This window comes from Alligator mississippiensis, chromosome 11, assembly GCF_030867095.1.
Source record: "Alligator mississippiensis isolate rAllMis1 chromosome 11, rAllMis1, whole genome shotgun sequence".
Classification (NCBI taxonomy): Eukaryota; Metazoa; Chordata; order Crocodylia; family Alligatoridae; genus Alligator; species Alligator mississippiensis.
In genome coordinates, this window is record NC_081834.1 from 38,429,864 (window position 1) to 38,448,251 (window position 18,388).

General features: G+C 42.0%; 1 protein-coding gene across 1 annotated transcript in view; it reads right to left on the bottom strand.

Annotated features, from left to right (window-relative positions):
* Nucleotides 1–4,623: 4,623 nt before the first annotated feature.
* Nucleotides 4,624–18,388, bottom strand: part of FAM81A (family with sequence similarity 81 member A) — a 37,396-nt gene continuing 23,631 nt past the window's right edge. The window contains exons 5-9 of the mRNA XM_019477389.2: nt 17,713–17,842; nt 10,605–10,711; nt 7,947–8,082; nt 7,319–7,514; nt 4,624–6,781 (exon numbers count right to left, since the gene is read on the bottom strand). Of these exons, the coding sequence (XP_019332934.2) occupies nt 6,642–6,781; nt 7,319–7,514; nt 7,947–8,082; nt 10,605–10,711; nt 17,713–17,842 (709 nt within the window). The 3' untranslated portion in view covers nt 4,624–6,641. The remainder of the gene's footprint in view (nt 6,782–7,318; nt 7,515–7,946; nt 8,083–10,604; nt 10,712–17,712; nt 17,843–18,388) is intronic.

The following is an 18,388-nucleotide window of genomic DNA, read 5'->3' on the forward strand; positions in this document are numbered from 1 at the left end:
TGGTCAGTACGAGCAGTAGCATAATCATGTTCTTCCAGGTCGCTCAGAATCTGGCAAAGTACTCAGAAAAAACAAGGACTGATAAATATAAAAAGAAGTTATTCAAACTTTAAAACACCTCCTCCAGAGAAATAGCTACACAGTCAGTTTATACTGGGTCAGTTACCAGCCTTAATAGGAACCCTTTTCTTTTAGAAAGTTCCTCCTTCAGTCCAAAAACTCAACAGTTCATAATGGATAAATGGCAATTATTTTACTCACATTTATTTTGATTAAACTGCTCAGGAAAGAAATGCAACAAAAATACTCTTAAGAATGACTAAAGCAGATTTGAGCAATTTTGCTTGTGGGGAAAAAATATCTATTTTTCCCTTAAAAAAGCCAAGATGACCAAAAATACCTTCTTTTGTGAACTGTGTTTCACATTTCCTGCTTTTTCTTTATTCTGAACACTGCTTGCAGGGGAAAAAGCAGACATTCAGTGAGCCCAAGAGAAACAGAAAACAAAACCTGAACCAGAGACTCTGGCTGTCACTAAACAGTCACCTACTTCATTGAAGAAACACTTCCACTGCACACACCTCGTTTCATTTGTTGATGACAACAAGGCCCCAGACCTAAGAGGCAGTGGCAATATGAGAAAGTCTTCCATACAGAGGACAGCCTGTGATGTCCATGCTATTACCTGCCTGGGAGAGTTATGCAAGTCTACCAATATACCTCACTCAGCAGGGAAATGTCTTGTGAGAAGGAGGCTTCCTTAACCTTCAGTCTGTCAGTAAACCTTTTGTGCATGAGCCACTGTCAGAAAACCAGCCCTACTTTTCTGGTCAAAGAGGCTGCCACAGCTGAATCTTCTACAGCTCAATAGAGACACTAGAGGGGAAACCACAGGCAGCAGAGGGCATTGTAGGGTAATAAGAATCACGTCTGGCCTTTCAAGCATTGGATGTAGCTGTAAGAAGAGAAGGCAGAGGCATCGCAAGCTTTTTCAGCACCTGCAGCAGGAAGGGCTGAAGGAGGGAGGAACTATACTGACCACTGGAGATCATGGGGGAAGTGGGAGGGAGAGGAGTCTCACTGGCTCTCCTCACTTGAGTGCAGCTGCTATTGCTGCTGCTTTAATAGCATGCACTGGGCTGATGCCCCTGAGGGACAGGCAATAGAACTGGGGGCCCCTTCTGGAGCCCGGTTTGCCCCCACGCCTGGGGGCAGGGCTGACCCTCCCATGGCAAAGCCCCACTGGGGGAAGACATGGCATCGTTCCACCCCACCTGCCTTGGACCAGTTGCAATGCTGGGCATGATGCTGCCCCTGCCAGGTTGCACAGGGCTCTGCATGCTGTGGTAAGACTCCTGGTGGGAAGCGGGCCATGCTGGCACCCGCTCTAAGTCTGTGCCTGGGGCTGGTGCCCTCTCACCACATCCTAGTTATGTTACTGAGCAATGGTGCCACATGGTCCATGATGAGGGTGTATGCACCCTTGTTTGGCATAAACTGCTGCTTGGTCTTTTCAGACTTAAAGACAAGGTGAAGTCCCAGATGGATTATTCTTGGTTATTCAAGGATGTGTCTAGGAGTGGGGTGTGTTGCAGGAGAAGGTAACAAAGCTGGACCTCCTAAATGGCAAGTCAGGAATTTATCAACAGCACCTGTGTATTTTTTTTTTTTTACTCCTATCTAGATGATTCCAAGGTGCAATTGCTAATTTCAGACTTTATAAATCTGCTGTGCACCCTCTTCATTGTTTACAGTCAGCTCTAAAGGCTGTAGGGATATCTTTAAAACCACATTGACTGCAATAATTTCCATAGAACATATAGGGCAAGGGGGGAAATCTGGATCTAAGTTATCTGCAGGTTTAAAAAACTGCATCATATTTGCAATCTCTCTCTCGCTCTCATGTTGAAAGCAATAGTGTGATGGTTATTAAATTAAAACCTGGGTGCATGCTGTGCCTGGATGGGTGGAAAGGACCCTACAAGCTGAATCTCTTGTTGGTTTGGGAAAAGTTCTGCCTGGTCTAGTACAATAACATTTGCTATACTTTCTCGGCTTATTGCATTCATATTTCATTCCACCACAGCACAGGTTGCCAAATCTCTCTTTAATCTATTTCACACATTTCCTATTGTACTCTGCCTCTTGACAAAGCCTTTGCATGCCTCCAAAAAGTGTAGTGAGGGAGTAAGACAGCCTCCCCTGCTGCCAGAAGACATCATAGGCATGATAGCAATTGCTTGAATTTGCAACCTCTACATAATAGCTATTGCAGCAATACAAACGCATCTCTCTACTGCCAGAAACCTTGCATAACTGTGATAACCTGCACATAATACCTATACAGAGCTGCTGCATAGGTATGATAGCCTGCTGATAGTGCCCAAAGGCATCAGAGCAGTACACAGTGCACATATTCATACCAGAAGCCATCCCATTGGCATGAACTGCAAACTTAGCTATATTGAAATGGAAGACTCATCAAAAAGAAACATTGCAGTTGCATCCAGCACCAAAGTTTCTGATCCTGCAGACTTTGTAGTAAGGCAGAACCTGTTTGGAAAAAGATAAAGACAACTCACCTCCCAACCTTTGCCCATTCCAAAATCTTAAACTGAATCAAACCACTTCCAAGAGAAGAGAAGCGTTGGTTCCCACGTGAAGTGAGATGAGAGATATCATTCCTTCTGAATCCTCCTACTCTACTTACTCACGGTGGTCCCTGGGGAGATCCAAACAAGAAAGGGCTAGGGAGGAATCCTCCATCCAGTTTCACAAAGGTGACGCTGAGTATTGCTTCCTCCCATGGGGCCAGCACCCTCCTCGTGCAAGGAAAGCCCACTATTTCTGCTGTCACAAGGGCTGTACAGTCAAAGAATGGGTAAATATATTTGTCCCTCACTGAGTAAAATGAAATGGTTTAAACAGGGACTATGAATTCTTATCCTGTTACCTGGATTAGCCTTTATGACCTCTTTGCTCCTATGTGTTTATTGCTTGTTTGTTTGCCTCTGCAGCATTTCCCCCTGCCCCACTCTCTCCTTCTCGCTTGTCTTTTGCATTCCACTTTCTCTCTCTTTCTTATACAAAGCTTTATGAACATTTTCACTGCATCTGATGAAGTGAGCTTCAGCCCATGAAATCTTGTGTTATCTATCTACTTTGGTTAGTCTATAAGGTGCAAATCTACCCTGCCTTCAGAATGAAATGACCACAAGATGGCAATATGAAACTAAACATCAGGGAAGGTTGTTCTGCTTCATGAACACCTGAAAACTTTCCTCTTGGTTTTAAAGGATTTCTGTCAGTCCAATTTGGAACCAAATTTTAGTTTTGCAAAACAAGATTTTATAAAAACCTGTTATCAATTAAAATGTCCCTGGGTCTGTGTATTTGTTTCAGGGAAATAAATTACTTAATATTTTCAGAACAGCAGATACTTCATTTTAAAAGTCTCCAAGATGTGTGCTAAAACCCTGCTTTGAAACTCCCCAGTAGCATATGAAACAAGCCAGCACGTGCTACCACATGCACACCAGAAAGGGAAAGTGACTGAAGGGAAAATGAATCTCATCTCATCTAATCTCATTCTTGTCTACCGTTCAAGCCAAGTGAAATGCAAAGGACAAATCTAGAACACTCATAGTGATATGCAGTAGCATAACTGAGGAAAGCCGTATCTGGGGTAGCAGCCTTGGGTGCTGTTTTTGAGTGGCAGGGAAGGAGGGTGCAAAAATAGCCACCACTGCAGCTGTGCACCACCACTGCACAGAAGGCAGAGCTGCTCTGTTATGCCTTTGGTGACTTGTAAATTAAAGCGGTATATTCTTTCTGTACAAGGTGTTTCTAGCTTAGTCAATAGCTCCTGGTTTGGGTTTAAACCCTTCTTGTGCTACATCTGCAAGTGGATTCCTCTTCCATGTCTCCTGTATTTACACTCCATCACAGTGGCATTATTTATGTCCATTCTTTCTTTCTCTGCTGCTAGCTTTTCAAACCTGTTCTTCCTCCACTCTTCCTCCACCACAACCCACTTGGACATCCCTCGCAACTCGCCCACTAACCATTATCTACATCCTGCTTAGGCTTGAAACGGATGCATGTTGTATGTTCTGTGAGATTGGGCTGTATGTGTTGTTATAACTGAGCAGGCCAGAGAAGTTTGGATTAATAGACCAGTGCCTGAACCTGTAACCCTGTAACATGCTGCTCCCATAACTGGTCACGTTAGGAGCTATCACAGAAGAGAGGAAGGTAGAAGGGCTTTACCTCCACATGCGCAGAAGAAGGTCAAATATCTATTTCTATCCCTCTAATACTTCCAACCACATGCATGCATATCTCCCCCCACCCATACACACACCCCACCCCACACCCTACATCTGCACCCACAGCCCTTTTCTGTAATTCACATCCTCCACCTGGCATTGCATCTTTCAAGTTGGGCAACAATGATCTAATGTAATACAGATATTGCTATTATTTTAGAAATATATGATTTTTGACCTGACAAATGCATTTTTATTCAGAGTTAGACAAGAAATTGTTTTCAAAAGATTAAAAGGAAGTACCCAGCTAGTGTTTCTTATATTACTTTATATTTAGGATTGATAACACAAGTCATTACAAGAGAAACATTTTTATTAAAATCATATATAAATTGTTTCTCCGACTTCCTGTACGCTTGTTCGTTTTCTGTAATCTCTTTGTTACAGATTTGCCATTACAGAAGAAAAATATTTTGGTTTTTTGTTTTTACAAAACACCAGTACTTTCTTCTCCACCATACATGGCTAAATATTTACTAGTTAAGAAGACAGACATCAAGAAAAAGGAATTTTCAAAACAACTTTTAAGAAATACCTGTATATGTTTCACCATCTTCTTTGAAAGTACAGAGCTCTTATCTCTAGCTGCCATTTTAATTACACTTCACAGCCTGAGGCCAGCTGAATGATACAAAGTAGAACTTCGAGTCACATTTGCTATTAGTATCGGAAATTGAAGCTGCAAAATCTTAAGCTCTGCTCAATAATACGTTAAAAATTTGTTTGGCTATATTGGCAGTGAATGCAAACGTAGGCCTTGATCCTGTCAAGACTTATACATTTACTTTATTGGACACATGTTATTGTCTAATGAATAGTCTATAAACTTTATAAGTAGTCTCTAAAGGTGCATACCTACCCTGCCTTCTGATTGTCTAATGAACTCAAAAAGGATAAGTTTTTGCAGGATTGGGACCCTAACCCCTGTAAACTATGTGGGCCAAACCCTTGTTCCTGACAAATCACAAGGGTTTACCACAGACTATTAAATAGAAAAAGCATTTGGCAATATGGACATAAGCAAAAACTTGCTTAAAATAATGCCAAGGCTCATGCTAACTTCAATGAGTAGTACTGGATGAGACTATATATGCTTGATCCTGTACCACTTGAAGGGAACAGGAATAAGATTAGGTCCTAAATGAAATATAAAATATTTATTTTTCCATCTAGATTACTATACAGTGTTGGTGCTCATTTTCATTGTGTAATCTATTACGGAAATTCAAATAAGCACCAGTAAAGTACATTAAGAGATTAAAATACTCTTTGGAAATACTGTAAATGTATTACCAATTTGAATCTACTTATGCATGCTAAGTTATTAAAATCTAAATATATTAATTAAATTTGAGGGGTCAGTGGTCTTAACATCAGTAATAAAAATTCCTACTTGATGATAATTCATGATACAACGCATCTTATTTTTACCTGATATTTTCCAGAATTGTTTGGATTATCACTCTTTCAATTGACATCAAGCCCTCAAAGTTTTACTGACATAAAGAAAGAAGGCACAAGTACACAACTGATATTAGTAAAATACTGCATACAGATCTTTAACCCCATCTCATTTTTATCTATTTAATATTTTTAAAGGTCACAACACCTAAGGACAACATAAATGTTAAATTTCCTATGTTGCTAAACAGATTAATTTTAGCCTATAACTATAAAATCACTATCTAGTTGACACATATATACACACACACAAAATATTTTTAAATGAAGCAAATACATTATTCTCTGATGGGATCTGGATTTTTTTTAAATGGTTAATTAGGAGCCAGTTCTGTTCCAAATGAAACCAAAGAGAGACTGTCCATTGACTTCAAATGTAGCAAAATCTAGCTGGATGTTGAACTACCAAGTGATATTAATCTTTGGGGATTTTTTTTTCTCTTACATTGGGTATTTTAAAAAGAACTTTGAATTAATAATACAAGAAAGTGCTGACATTTCAGAACGTAACTCCCCAAACATGCCCATGAAAACAGGGGCAGCACTGAAGCTCCTTTAACAAATTTGGCACCACCTTCAGCAATGCGATTCTCTCGTTTTATATCACCAACTCCACTGAAACCAACTGGAGTGATGCAATGGCTATCCATGGCTTTAGTCATTAAGAAGTATTTATCAATTTAGCTATCAAAAGTTTGCATATGCCACTTACAGTAAAGATACAGACCTGTGGAACAGAAGCTCATGTCATTTGGTACATGCATTTAATTTAGATTACAGTTTGAATTGGGATTACAGCCTGTCTATTTAGACATGTACATGCCCTTCGTTCAGACAAAAGTTTGTAATCAGTCATGGACCTGATTCTCCCCACGTTGGTATTTCCTGCTTCATTTGGTGAATCTGTTTCTGTAGTTCATCCTTGTCAAGTTTCATTTTACCTTCTAAAACCTGCCGCAGGGACCCAATGCTCTCGTAGATAGCTGCAAAGCCTAAGTGTAGACAGAAGTTGAAGTAGCTTTATTATTAAGCCTAGAAGTTATACAAAAGCTATTTTTGTTTCAAGATTACAATTTAACAGTTCGTTTAGTACATTTTCATTGCAGGACACCAAAAGTTTTTAATGAAGACACAGGACTTTCTGCTGGTATAGATGGATGAAACTAACTTGAAGTCAATGAAAGTGTATTCTTTTACGGATTACATGAGCCACGGGTTGTTGAAAAAAATGTAAACATATCCTTTTTTCTTGGCTATTCCCAACAGATTACTGAGTTCCCTTTTTTTCTAAAAACAGATAAAATAACACGAAGAGAAAAAACTCTCGAGCTAATTGGGTTCCATTCTTTTCTTCTGTAGGTACTTGTGGATATGGCTGTTGAATATATATCTTATCTGTGCACCCATTGCATAGCCCATTATAAATCTTATCAAAAACCTGCAAACTACATTGAGATCTTTAATGGAAAGTATTATTGTTATAGCTAAATCACAAGTCACAGTAAAAGATTCGACAACTGTGGCCCTACCGGCATTAACTTCAGCTTTCATTTCTTTTATATCTTCATTAATTTCATTTTGAAGCTTGCTGATTCGAACATTTATTTTATCTTCAGTCTGTTTTGTTCCATGTGCTTCCATAGTTATTTTTTGAATTTCTTCTATTTTATCAAGTTTCACTGAGAGCTGGCTGAATTTCATCTCAATGGCACTTTCACTCATTTCCTGGGCTCAGTGAAAATAATAATTATAATTAGTTACTTTCAGATAATAAATTATATTAGTCATCCCCTAGACATGCAAAAATTCTCTCTTATTATCATCTCTGCAAACTGTTAATGTTTAAGAAATTATGAACAGTTAATAAAAACTCTCACGTTACCTTGGTCATCATTACAAATTACATTTTTAGAAACTAAAATGTTAGTAATTTTAAAAGTGATGTTCAAATTTACCTGATATTAAAGGGTAATTTTTTTAAGTCTCTTAGTTGATGGAAGTTTTGTCACTTTTGTGATGAGACCAGAATTCTGATAATATTTAGCACTTTTGAAAATCCCACTTTAATAACAACAGTCTCTTATCATTAATAAAACCTCCATATACTTCCCTAGAAGTAATTTCAAAACATTTTATTATTTTAATACAGACACCTACAGTGTTTTCCTTAATGGTCAATGACAGTTGTTCAATTTTCTGTAAAAGATCTTTTTCAATCCGCTGATGTTCCTGTTCCAGCCAGGTACGTGCAGACAAAATCTGGGTGCTCAATTCCTCAACTGCATTTTTTAATCTAAGAAAAAAATAAATTAGCATGGAGCTCTGGAGATATAAAAGAGGGTATCAGAGGATCTGTGGCATTCTGATGACAATAATCATAAAAAACATTTTCCTTACACCATATTTAACACCATATTCATGCAAAATTTTTAACTAACTGGGAAAAATAGATGTGATTTCTATATAGCTGTTCCAAAAAATTAAAAATGGAGACTGTAATACAATACTAGTTTTACAAAGCATTATAACAGTATTTAAGTATGTATGATGCATACTCTTCATGAAACTGTATACCACAATTTTGAAAACAAGTGTGATATTCTATTCATTTTACTGCCCCTAAATGACTAAATAAGGACTACACAATCAAGATTTGAATCTATATAAATGAATGCGATGCCAATTTGGTAAGCACTCCACTTATGCAAAGTTTTTCTGTGGCTTGTCTTTTTTGGACTACTCAGTCATGTGAGTAAGAGGGTTGAAAGGGACCTCAGGACATCATCCAACCCCCCGCTCAAAGCAGTACCATCCCCAGCTAGATCATTCCAGCCAGGAATTTGATGAGCTGAGCCTTAAAAATCTCCAGAGATGGGGAGTCCACCACCTCTCCAGGTAACCTATTCCAGTGCTTCACCACCCTCCTAGTGAGCAAGTTTTTCCTAATATCCAACCTAAACTAGGGTTACCATAAGTCCAGGTTTTCCTGGAAAAGTCCTATTTTTGGATCCACCAATCTCACTCTGGGCAGTAGTTTGAAAACTGAACAAATGTCCAGGATTTTGCTCTGTTCGGCAGCTATATTTTTCCTGGCATTTCCCAGCTTGCCCTAGCAAGGAGCTGCTTGGGGCTGGCAGGAGCAGGGGGAGGGTGATTGGATGCAGGGGGCACCATGTGTGAGTGAGTAGACATACGCATGTGGCCAGCATGCAGTCAGGCAGGGTGGTGGGAGCAGCCTGAGCAGCTGGATGCAGGTAAGTCTATAGTAGGTGGGGGCTAGAGGGCCAAGACTTGGGGATTGTCTGGGTGTGGGTGGGAGGGGGCAGGGGTGTGTGGATGGGATGGGTGTCTGAGGCAGGGCGAGTACCTGGTGGCACTTGGAGAAGCTGTCCAGGCACTGGGGCTGCAGCAAAGCAGGGGGGATGGAGGGAAGGAAGCTGCCCCCGCAGCAGGGCAAGAGGGTGGGGGGTGCTCTTAGAGGGCAGCAGGGAGTGACGTGGCTGAGCCAGCAGCACATAGGCTGGTGTCCATGCTTGCAGGGACAGGACAACCAGGGGATGATGCCCAGGGGGGGAAGCGGGAGCATGACCAAACTACCTGACTCAGTGCTGGAACCCCAACCTAAGGCAAGGGGACGGCGGGGGACGGGGTGGGAGGCGGGGGGGGGGGCAGTGCCACAGGCCTCCCCTCCTCTTCCCTCCCACCCATGCCAGAGCCGGACTCGCTCTGCCACCAGCTGCATGAATTGGAGCTGTCGCACTCCAGCCCATTTGGGGTGGGGGTAGCTGGAGGCCCCCGCTGGCAGGGTTGGGGGAGCAGGGGGCTGTGGGTTGAGACTGAGGGGCACTAAGGGGTCTGGGGGCTATGACTCGGTAGTGAGGGGCACTGGTAGTGCCAGATGGCTGCGGGTTGGGAGTGAGGGGCACCAGCAGGGACAGGGGTTGAGGGTCAGGAGTGAGGGTCAGCAGCAGGGATGAGGGGATGCAGGTTGGGACTGAGGGTCACCAGTATAGCCCATGGGGGTGAGGGACTGTGGGTCGGGAGTGAGGGGCCAAGGGTCTGCGAGTCAGGAGTGAGGGACAACAGCAGGGATGGGGGGCTGCAGGTTGGGAGTGAGGGGTACTGGCAGGGCCAGGGTGCTGTGGATTGGGAGTGAGGTATCGCCCCAACAGGTGTCCTCTTTTTTGAAACTGGAAATATGGCAACCCTAACTAAACCCTTGCTGCAACTTGAGACCATTGCTCCTTGTTCTGTCATCTGCCAGCACTGAGGAGAGTCTAGCTCCATCCTCCTTGGAACCAGCCTACAGATTGTTAAAGACTAGTATCAAATCCCCCCTCAGTCTTCTCTTCTGCAGACTAAATGGACACCTATACACATGCATCCAGTCATCAGAGCCAGTCACTTCATCATAGAAGGCAATCAGGTTGGTCAGGCATGACTTGCCCTTGGTGAATTCATGCCGACTGTTCCTGATCACTTTCTTCTCCTCCAAGTGCTTAGAAATTGATTCCTTGAGGACGTGCTCCATGATTTTTCCAGAGACTGAGGTGAGGCCGACTGCTCTGCCCTGGATCCTCATTCTTCCCTGCATGTGACTGCAACATGAGCTGCCCAAAACCAGTGATTGGTAATCCTTGATGGAAAAGGATAATCTCTAAGCCACTCTAAGGGCCCTTAGCATAAGTGTGGACACTCCTGTTTTAAGACCCCTTAACTCATCTTTAAGTTAATATGTAAGAACACCCTAAGTATTTGAAGACCTAATCCCTGGATTTTTAAGTAACATGATTTTCCCATGAGACCAATACTCACTTTGTGTCCAGAAGGTGGAGCTGTTGGTTGCTTTCTTTGTATGCAAACTTAAGCTTTGCTTCTTGCTGCATTATTGACTGCTCTACTCGACTCAGAAGGTGAGAAATCTGAAACAGAATAATGAGCTTACTATTTTTTCCTCACTTTCATCAAACTATGTTTTGAACATGAATACATATGAAATGAATTAATATTTTAAAGAGATGCTGCTTGAGTTGACAGGCCACAGTTTTAATCAACTTGCACATTTTCTATTCAGTTTTTTTCTTAAACATTCCTCATAGTGAAAAATATGTGATTTCACAAAACAGGAGTGGCAGCATTACTAAGACAGAGATCTCTCAGCCAAAAATAACCTGGCTTTGAATATTTCCTTGCACTGAAAGCATCTGCTCTTTTTTTGTTTTTGTCAGGGGCAAGGGAATAGGTGACATGTAGGCATGTATAAGAAAGCTTCTGCTGAAGAGCAAGATGAATACCTTTGACCTGCACACAGTACACGTATAGAACAAAAAAACAGTATGATTCTTTTACAGGACAGTGGCTGTGTCTACACAAGATGCCGACTGCATAGTAGCCCATGAGTACTGCACAGTAGCGTCGCATGGCAGAAAGCTGGACATGAGGCTACTGTACAGTAACATCACAAAAAAGCCATTTGGCGATGCTACTGTGCAGTAACTCCACTTACTGTGCAGTCATTTAGTATTTGTTTGTACAAGTACTAAATGACTGCGCAGTCAGTGTCTCGTGTAGACACAGCTAGCACTGAGAAACATTCTGTACGGGTTTATGTATAAAACCATTTTAGTGACAAAATACTAGGAATAAGCTATTCATGCAAAACATTATCAAGAGTTACAATTCATTCCCATTTGAAAATAAATTCCTTTTATCCTGTTTAATTGGTGACTGTGCCAAGTATAAATACTGTGAAAGGTAGTTAGCCATACTAGACTGAAGTCTGGCAGAAGGAAGGGTAGAGATGCACATTACAGACTAACTGAATCAGAGATGAATAAGCTTTCATGAGTAAGAGCTCACTTTATCAGGTATATGTAACTTTACTGTTCTATATCTGATTATTGTGTTACAAGATACAGGATATCGTTGCTGAAAACATAATAGAGCACTATTGAGGAATAACCTCTAATAGACAATATTGATTATTCTCAACATGGTATGATTAATTAGGCATGTCTACACATGCAATTAATGTGCAGAAAGCTTACTGCACAGTAAAATACTGTCCAGTAAGCTTTCCTCGGGCTTCCCCTGGGAGCACATCTACACATGCTCCCAATGAGAGCAGTTCAGGGAAGGGCTACTCCTGCCCTGCTCTGCTCCCATATGGCAGCCAGGGGGAGCTCTAGGCCAGTCCTGGGCTGGCAGGGAACCTTGGGGTCAGGCTTGGGCTGGGGGGGTGGGGGAGAGCTGTCCTACCTCTGGGGCAGCTGCCTCCCACCCTGCACCTCTGCCCTGGGAGCTTTTCTGCTGCCCAACCCCTGGTCCAAGATTGGAGCAGCGGCTGGGACATTGTCCCCTTCCCTGGCTCTGAGGTCAGAGCCGGGGCTGGGACACTGTCCCCTGCCCTAGGAAGCTGCCTACTGTCAGGGCCAACTCCGATCTCAAATCCTGGCTCCAATCTTGGAGCCAGCCCCAGCAGTAGACAGAGCTGCCAGAGGTAAGGGACAGCATCCCAGCCACAGATCCAATCTCGGATCTCAGCTCTGATCTTGGAGCTGGTCCCATCAGCAGGCAGCTTCCTGGGGCAGGTGACAATGTCCCAGTCTTAGAGCCAGGGCCTGCAGCTGCCTGCTGCAGGGGCAAGGGACATTGTCCCAGCTGCAACTGGTCAATTGGAGCAGAAGCTGAGAAGCAGGCAGCTGCCTGGGGGAGGGGACAGTTCTCCTACCCCTGCTGCCTAGGCTGACCAAGAGCAATTTGCTCCTAGTCAGCTATGTAACTATGTGCTACTGAGCTTTAGCTAATACACAGTAATCTACTACCTATATTTACACGTGATAGAAAACCACACAGACTATTTTCATGCACAGTAGCTGCTGTGCATGGTTACACAGTGATGCTTTACAGAACAGTAGATCAGTCTACTGCATAGTAAAGTGTCTTGTGTAGACACATCCATTATTTCCAATTCACATACCATGTAGTACTTTGTATATGATGCTACTGTATAACCAATACAAAATTCTAGAGATAAGTCTTGAGTCTGTAGGGATATGGTTTTAGAACAACAGCTTTCCAAATATTCAACTTCAGAAAAGCAGATTTTAATAGACTCAGATAACTGGTGTGTAGGATACCATTGGACACAACCCTAAGGATAAAAGGACTGCAGGAAAAGTGGTTGCTCCTTAAAGATACAGTATTACAGGCACAAAGTATGCTATCCCAATGTGAAGGAAGGATAAAAAGCATAGCAGTTATCTCAATGTGAAGGAAGCATAGCAGTAACCCTGCTTGGCAAATCCATGAGTTCTTCAATTACTTTAAACTTCAAAATGAACCTTACAAAAATTGGAACCTTGGCCCTACTACCAAGAAGGAGAATAAGAGTATTTTTCAATGTTGTAGAGACAAAATTAAATGGTGCCAAGGTATATAACTGAGGTATAGCTAGCAAAGAACATTAAGGCAACAAAAACATTGTATAAATATGTTAGAAGAAAGAGAAAGATGAGGCAAGCATAAGTTCCTATTAAATGGAAAGAGGAAACTAACAATGAAGAATGCAGAAAAGGCTGAAGTTTTTAAGGCTTTTTTGCTTCAGTCTTCATAAAAAAAGATCTTGTAGAATGATGATTAGTGTAGGTAGCATCAAAGACAGAGAAGGAGGTGCTCACTCTAGGGAAGGGAAAGAAAAAGTTTACAATTATTTAGATAAGCTAAATATTTTCAGATCAGCATTGCTGGATGAAACTCACCCCAGAGTATTCAAGGGATTGTCTGAGGTAAGTGCAGAGGCATTGGTTATTATCTTTGAAAACTCATGGAAGAAGCTCCTGGAAGACTGCAAATATTGTGCCTATCTTTTCAAAAAGGAAATAAGGTGGATGCAGGGAATTAGAGAATAGTCAGTCTAATCTTGATAACTTGAAAGATATTGGTGCACATCACCAAGGAATCTATTTCCAAGCACCTAAGCAACCTGTGACTTGGAGGGGGAGCAGTGGATGTGATATACCTGAGCTTGTGTAAGACTTTTGACACTTTCTGACACTCTTAGACATTAAGGAAATATGGGCTTGATAAAATAGCTATAAGTTATGTGCATAACTAATTGGGTAAACATATCCAAAGAGTAGTCATCAACAGCTCAATGTCAACATGGAAAGAGATATCAAGTGGGGTTCCCCAGGGATCTGTCCTACATCTTCTACTGTTCAATATCTTCATTCAGCACTAGGAAGACCTCATCTTGAAGCATTATGTCCAGTTTTTGGCAACACACTTCAAGAAAAAATGTGAACAAATTGGCAGGAGACCAACAAAAAGAAATCAGAAATATTGAGAACATAATATCTGAGGGAAGGTCAAAAGAACTGGGGTTATTTAGTCTAGAGAAGCGATTACAAGGGGCTTTGGTAGCAGTCTTCAAATACAAAACGGTTGGTTATCAGAACAATTGTTGTCTGTGTTCAATGAGAACAGGACAAAATGTAACAGATTTAAATTTCAATAAGGGAGATTTACGTCAGATATTAGGAAGAACTTTTTAACTCAAGGAGTGGTTAAGTATTAAAACATATTCCTGTAAAAGCTGTGGAATCTCTATCAATGGACATTTTAGCATGCAACTTAGACAAAAGTTTGTCTGGCATGCTTTATACAGAAATGATCCAGCCCTGACCAGGGAGATGAAGTAAAAACCTCATGAAATCCCTTCCATACCTTTTTTCCTATGATTCTATGATAAGGGAAGCCAGAATTCTTTTCCAGTAATGTATTTATTTCTCATGAAAGTAATGGAGAAAGACAGAGGAGTAACCTAACTGGTAGATTTGGGTATTCATAGATGAAACCACACTTCATCCCCAAAAACTCTATGTAGCCTTCCCAGAGTCCCTTTCACACAGAGTGAGGAGCTCCTGAACAAGCCCTTGTCCCTTCCACCACTGTATTGGTTCCATTGGGTACTTCAAAGCCATATATAAAGCCTGGGGAGATAAAGGACCAGGATTCATCCCCAGATGAATGTACTTAATTCCTGTCAATTTGCATTCACTCATATTAAGCCATGTTATACTGTTATTTCATTGACATCCATCACACTTACACATAAAGACTGAGAATAAATTGTGGCTTCTCAAAGAAGCTCTGTTCTAGTAGTCAGTATCATAACAATCTTTCCAATTTACTGCTTAAAAATGTATACCTCACTGCCATGTTTCTTCCCCCCTCCCAAAATAGTAAATAATTAGATTCTCTCAGTTGCTTAACCTGTGACATATCTGATTTTATAAATTACTACCACATTTTAATTAAGTGCAGAAAATGCATCTTAAAGGAATTAATATCTTTATTTGTGGTATTCAAAAAATATGGAACAGATTGTTTAAAAAGCTGCCAGCAAAATATTAATGGGTTTTTAGACAGCTCTTGTGTGCCAAGCTTTAGATCAGTGCGAATTTTTATGGCATGCAATAGGAATGCTTACATTCAACTACAGCAATTTGAAGAGTGACACTGTAATAGGTTATAGAACATAGATTTTCCATGTTCTAAAATGGTAAATGTAACCTACTTGAATCATGGAAAACTTCTTTGTTGAGCATTTTTCTGATCTGGGTTTAAATACAGCTGTTGGAAATGTCTTGGGATCAATTTTCCTTTATGACTAATACACCTACAGTACTCATGGCTAATTCAATGGGATTATTTAATGTGTTTTACAGAAATGTTAACTTCCCACATACCACATACCAGTTTTACTCAAATCCAGGATGAGGTTCTTCACCCCCCCATTTAACATGAGAAAAAATGCTCCTCACTCTGGATTTGAATACAAGTGAGGGAGCAGACAGTTGCTGAGGCTCCAACTTCAACACTGACTCCAGGTGGGGGTCGGGGTCAGAGTTGGATCCACAGCCTTTGCCTGCCCTAACCCACCACCTCTGACCCCCTCTCTACTCTCACTACTGCCTTTGCCTACCATAGGCCCAAACCCCTACTGCCTCTTGCCCTCCAGCTTCAGCCCAGCTCTGGCCCTGCTCCATACCAGAGCACTGAACTTGTAGTTGCTCCAGCCCCAACTCAGCCATGCAGCCACGGCCAGGACTGGGCCCAGAGTTACCACTGCCAAAACTGATACTGCATGACGAGGCTGGAGCAGAGCCAGAGTTGGGCAGGAGCTGAAGCTAGACAGTAAAGAGTTGTGGGGTGGGAAGGTAGGGGAGACTGAGGTGGTGGCAGGGGAGGAGACATCAGGGGTCAGAGGCTGTGGGGAGCACATGTACCAGGTGAGGAGAGCAGGCACTGCAAGGCGGGGAGGGGGACAGGTGGGAGGAAGAGCAAGTACGGGGGGCAAGTAGTGGAGGATACAGTGTAGAGCACAGGTGGGCGCAGGCATAGTGGGGAGCCCAGGTGGTACAGGCATGCAAGGGGTGGTGCCTGTGCACCCCAGGGGGGCATGTGCTAGAATGCGCAGGCACTGGGCAGGGGGTAAGTCAGGCTGTAGGAGAATCCAGTGGCCTGATCCCTGCCCTTTGCTACCTGCCACTGTTTGCCCCACTGCAGCAGTGGGCAGGGGGAGGGGTATGCATTTAAGAAGACCCTCCAATAACAAATTTATAAATTGCCCGTGTATAGAATCTAATTATTGGAGTGTCATCTTAAATTCAGCATCCTCATGGATTCAGGTAAATATGGTATAAGCCTAGATTCTGAGTAGCCTCTATTTGGCTATGTTGAGCACAGAAACAAACAAGGAGCTATTGCCCCCACCTGTAGGCCTGCTGTCAGGGGGCACAGACTACAACATGTGGAGTCAAGGCTTCCCCTTCTCCATCCAGACCCATGGAAGAGAACTGATATGCCAGGATAAGCCACTGGCAAAAGCCAAATGGCTGGTGCAAAATGCAGGGAGGGCATCACTTAAAGCAGAGGTATCAAAGACATATGCCCCAGTGCTGCCTGTGGGTCCTGGAGTGATGTGGAGTGCAGCATGTGGAGTGCACTGGATGGCTCCACACAAAGCCCAGAGCAGTGGAGCTGTTGCTGAGAGCAGCACAGCCCCAGAGTACCTGTGTGAAGCTCTGGGGATGTGCTGCATGTGGCAAGAGATCCAGGGCACTGCGGCACAGCTCCATGGCAGGGGCTCTGGGACCATGAAGTACAACCCTGTGGTGGTTGGGGCAGGACCAAAATGTGGGCCCAGTCTGTGAACAGACCCACAATATTTATCTGGCCCATGGGGCCAGATAAGTTTTACATCCCTGACCTAGAGAAACTTGCCTCTGTATGTCCCTGATGCCCAAATGGAGCCCTACTGCCATTTCTAGGATTTCTTATGTAAGACACTGAATGACTCAAATCTGAGGTATGCAGTATTTTAGGGAAAGGAAAATCAGTCGATTTTGTTCCCTCAGGATTAAGGATATTTTATTCAGTAGGAACATAGTCCCAATTTCTTACCTACTATTTACATTCAGGACCAACAGTAGAAGCCTTGAACATTACTAAAGCTAGGGCACTCACTCTCCTCATTTTCAAGGCTCCTAAGAGCAGTCATAAAACTATTACCTTTCATTTTCCGGGCTTCTAATACCAGCCCCAAAACTGGCTATTAGCAGCTCTGAAAAATGACAGTCAGTTTTGAAGCTGTTAACACCACAGCAACAAAAACATGGCGCAAGAATGACCAGTGTTTACATTAAGTTTGGAAAAATGCAGGTCAGTGTGTGGCCTTTTTCAGTCCCAAGAATATGAACTTAACTTGAGTATACCGTACTCAAGATATTGGCAATGCCTCTTTTGGATGCTTGAACCTCCATTTGTAATGAGTATCCATTTACAATATGGTATCCTCATTAATGGTGTTGAACTCTCTCACTCATGAAGATCAGTTGATTTAAAACGTATAACATACCTGTATTTCTGCCTCTTTGATTTTTGATTCTAAGATCATTTTAGAAGCTTGTTGGTCTTTGCTCAAGCTCTGAAGTCTTTCATATGTAATCTTATGCTCTGCAGACAGTCGGGCCAAACCAGCATCACACCTGTTCAGATAAATACCAAAAGAACTGGTGACAACAGCAGAATACGATGCACAACTCAAGCCTTTTAAAATGATCAGTGCTAAAATGGCCATTGCTATAAAGGTGCTGATCTGTCTAGAAAAGCATTTCAGTTCTTTGAGATTTTAAGAAATGATCGTGTCTCATGGCACATAGCCAACCATCCCCCTGACTGATGTACGTCATCATACTCCAATATATTCAACTATCCAAAATATTTCATCTTTGAAATCATTTGGACACAACATGTTTTTGTAGTGATGGAAATCGCATTATGAAGGTAAACAATTTTAATACCTTAGTTTATTCTTCACAATACATCAAACATCTGTTAAACTATATTTAAATGGCCATGAGTCTGATGCTCTGTCAGCCCCTTCACACAGTTTACTTATTAGATGTAGCTAATACAGTAATTATCAAGGTAATTATCAAAAGATGTCATATTTTAAGTTTTCTAGCTTGTGCATGGTTATTTATGCCTACATTCACAAAATAATACCATGTAACTACAGTAACTACTGCAAT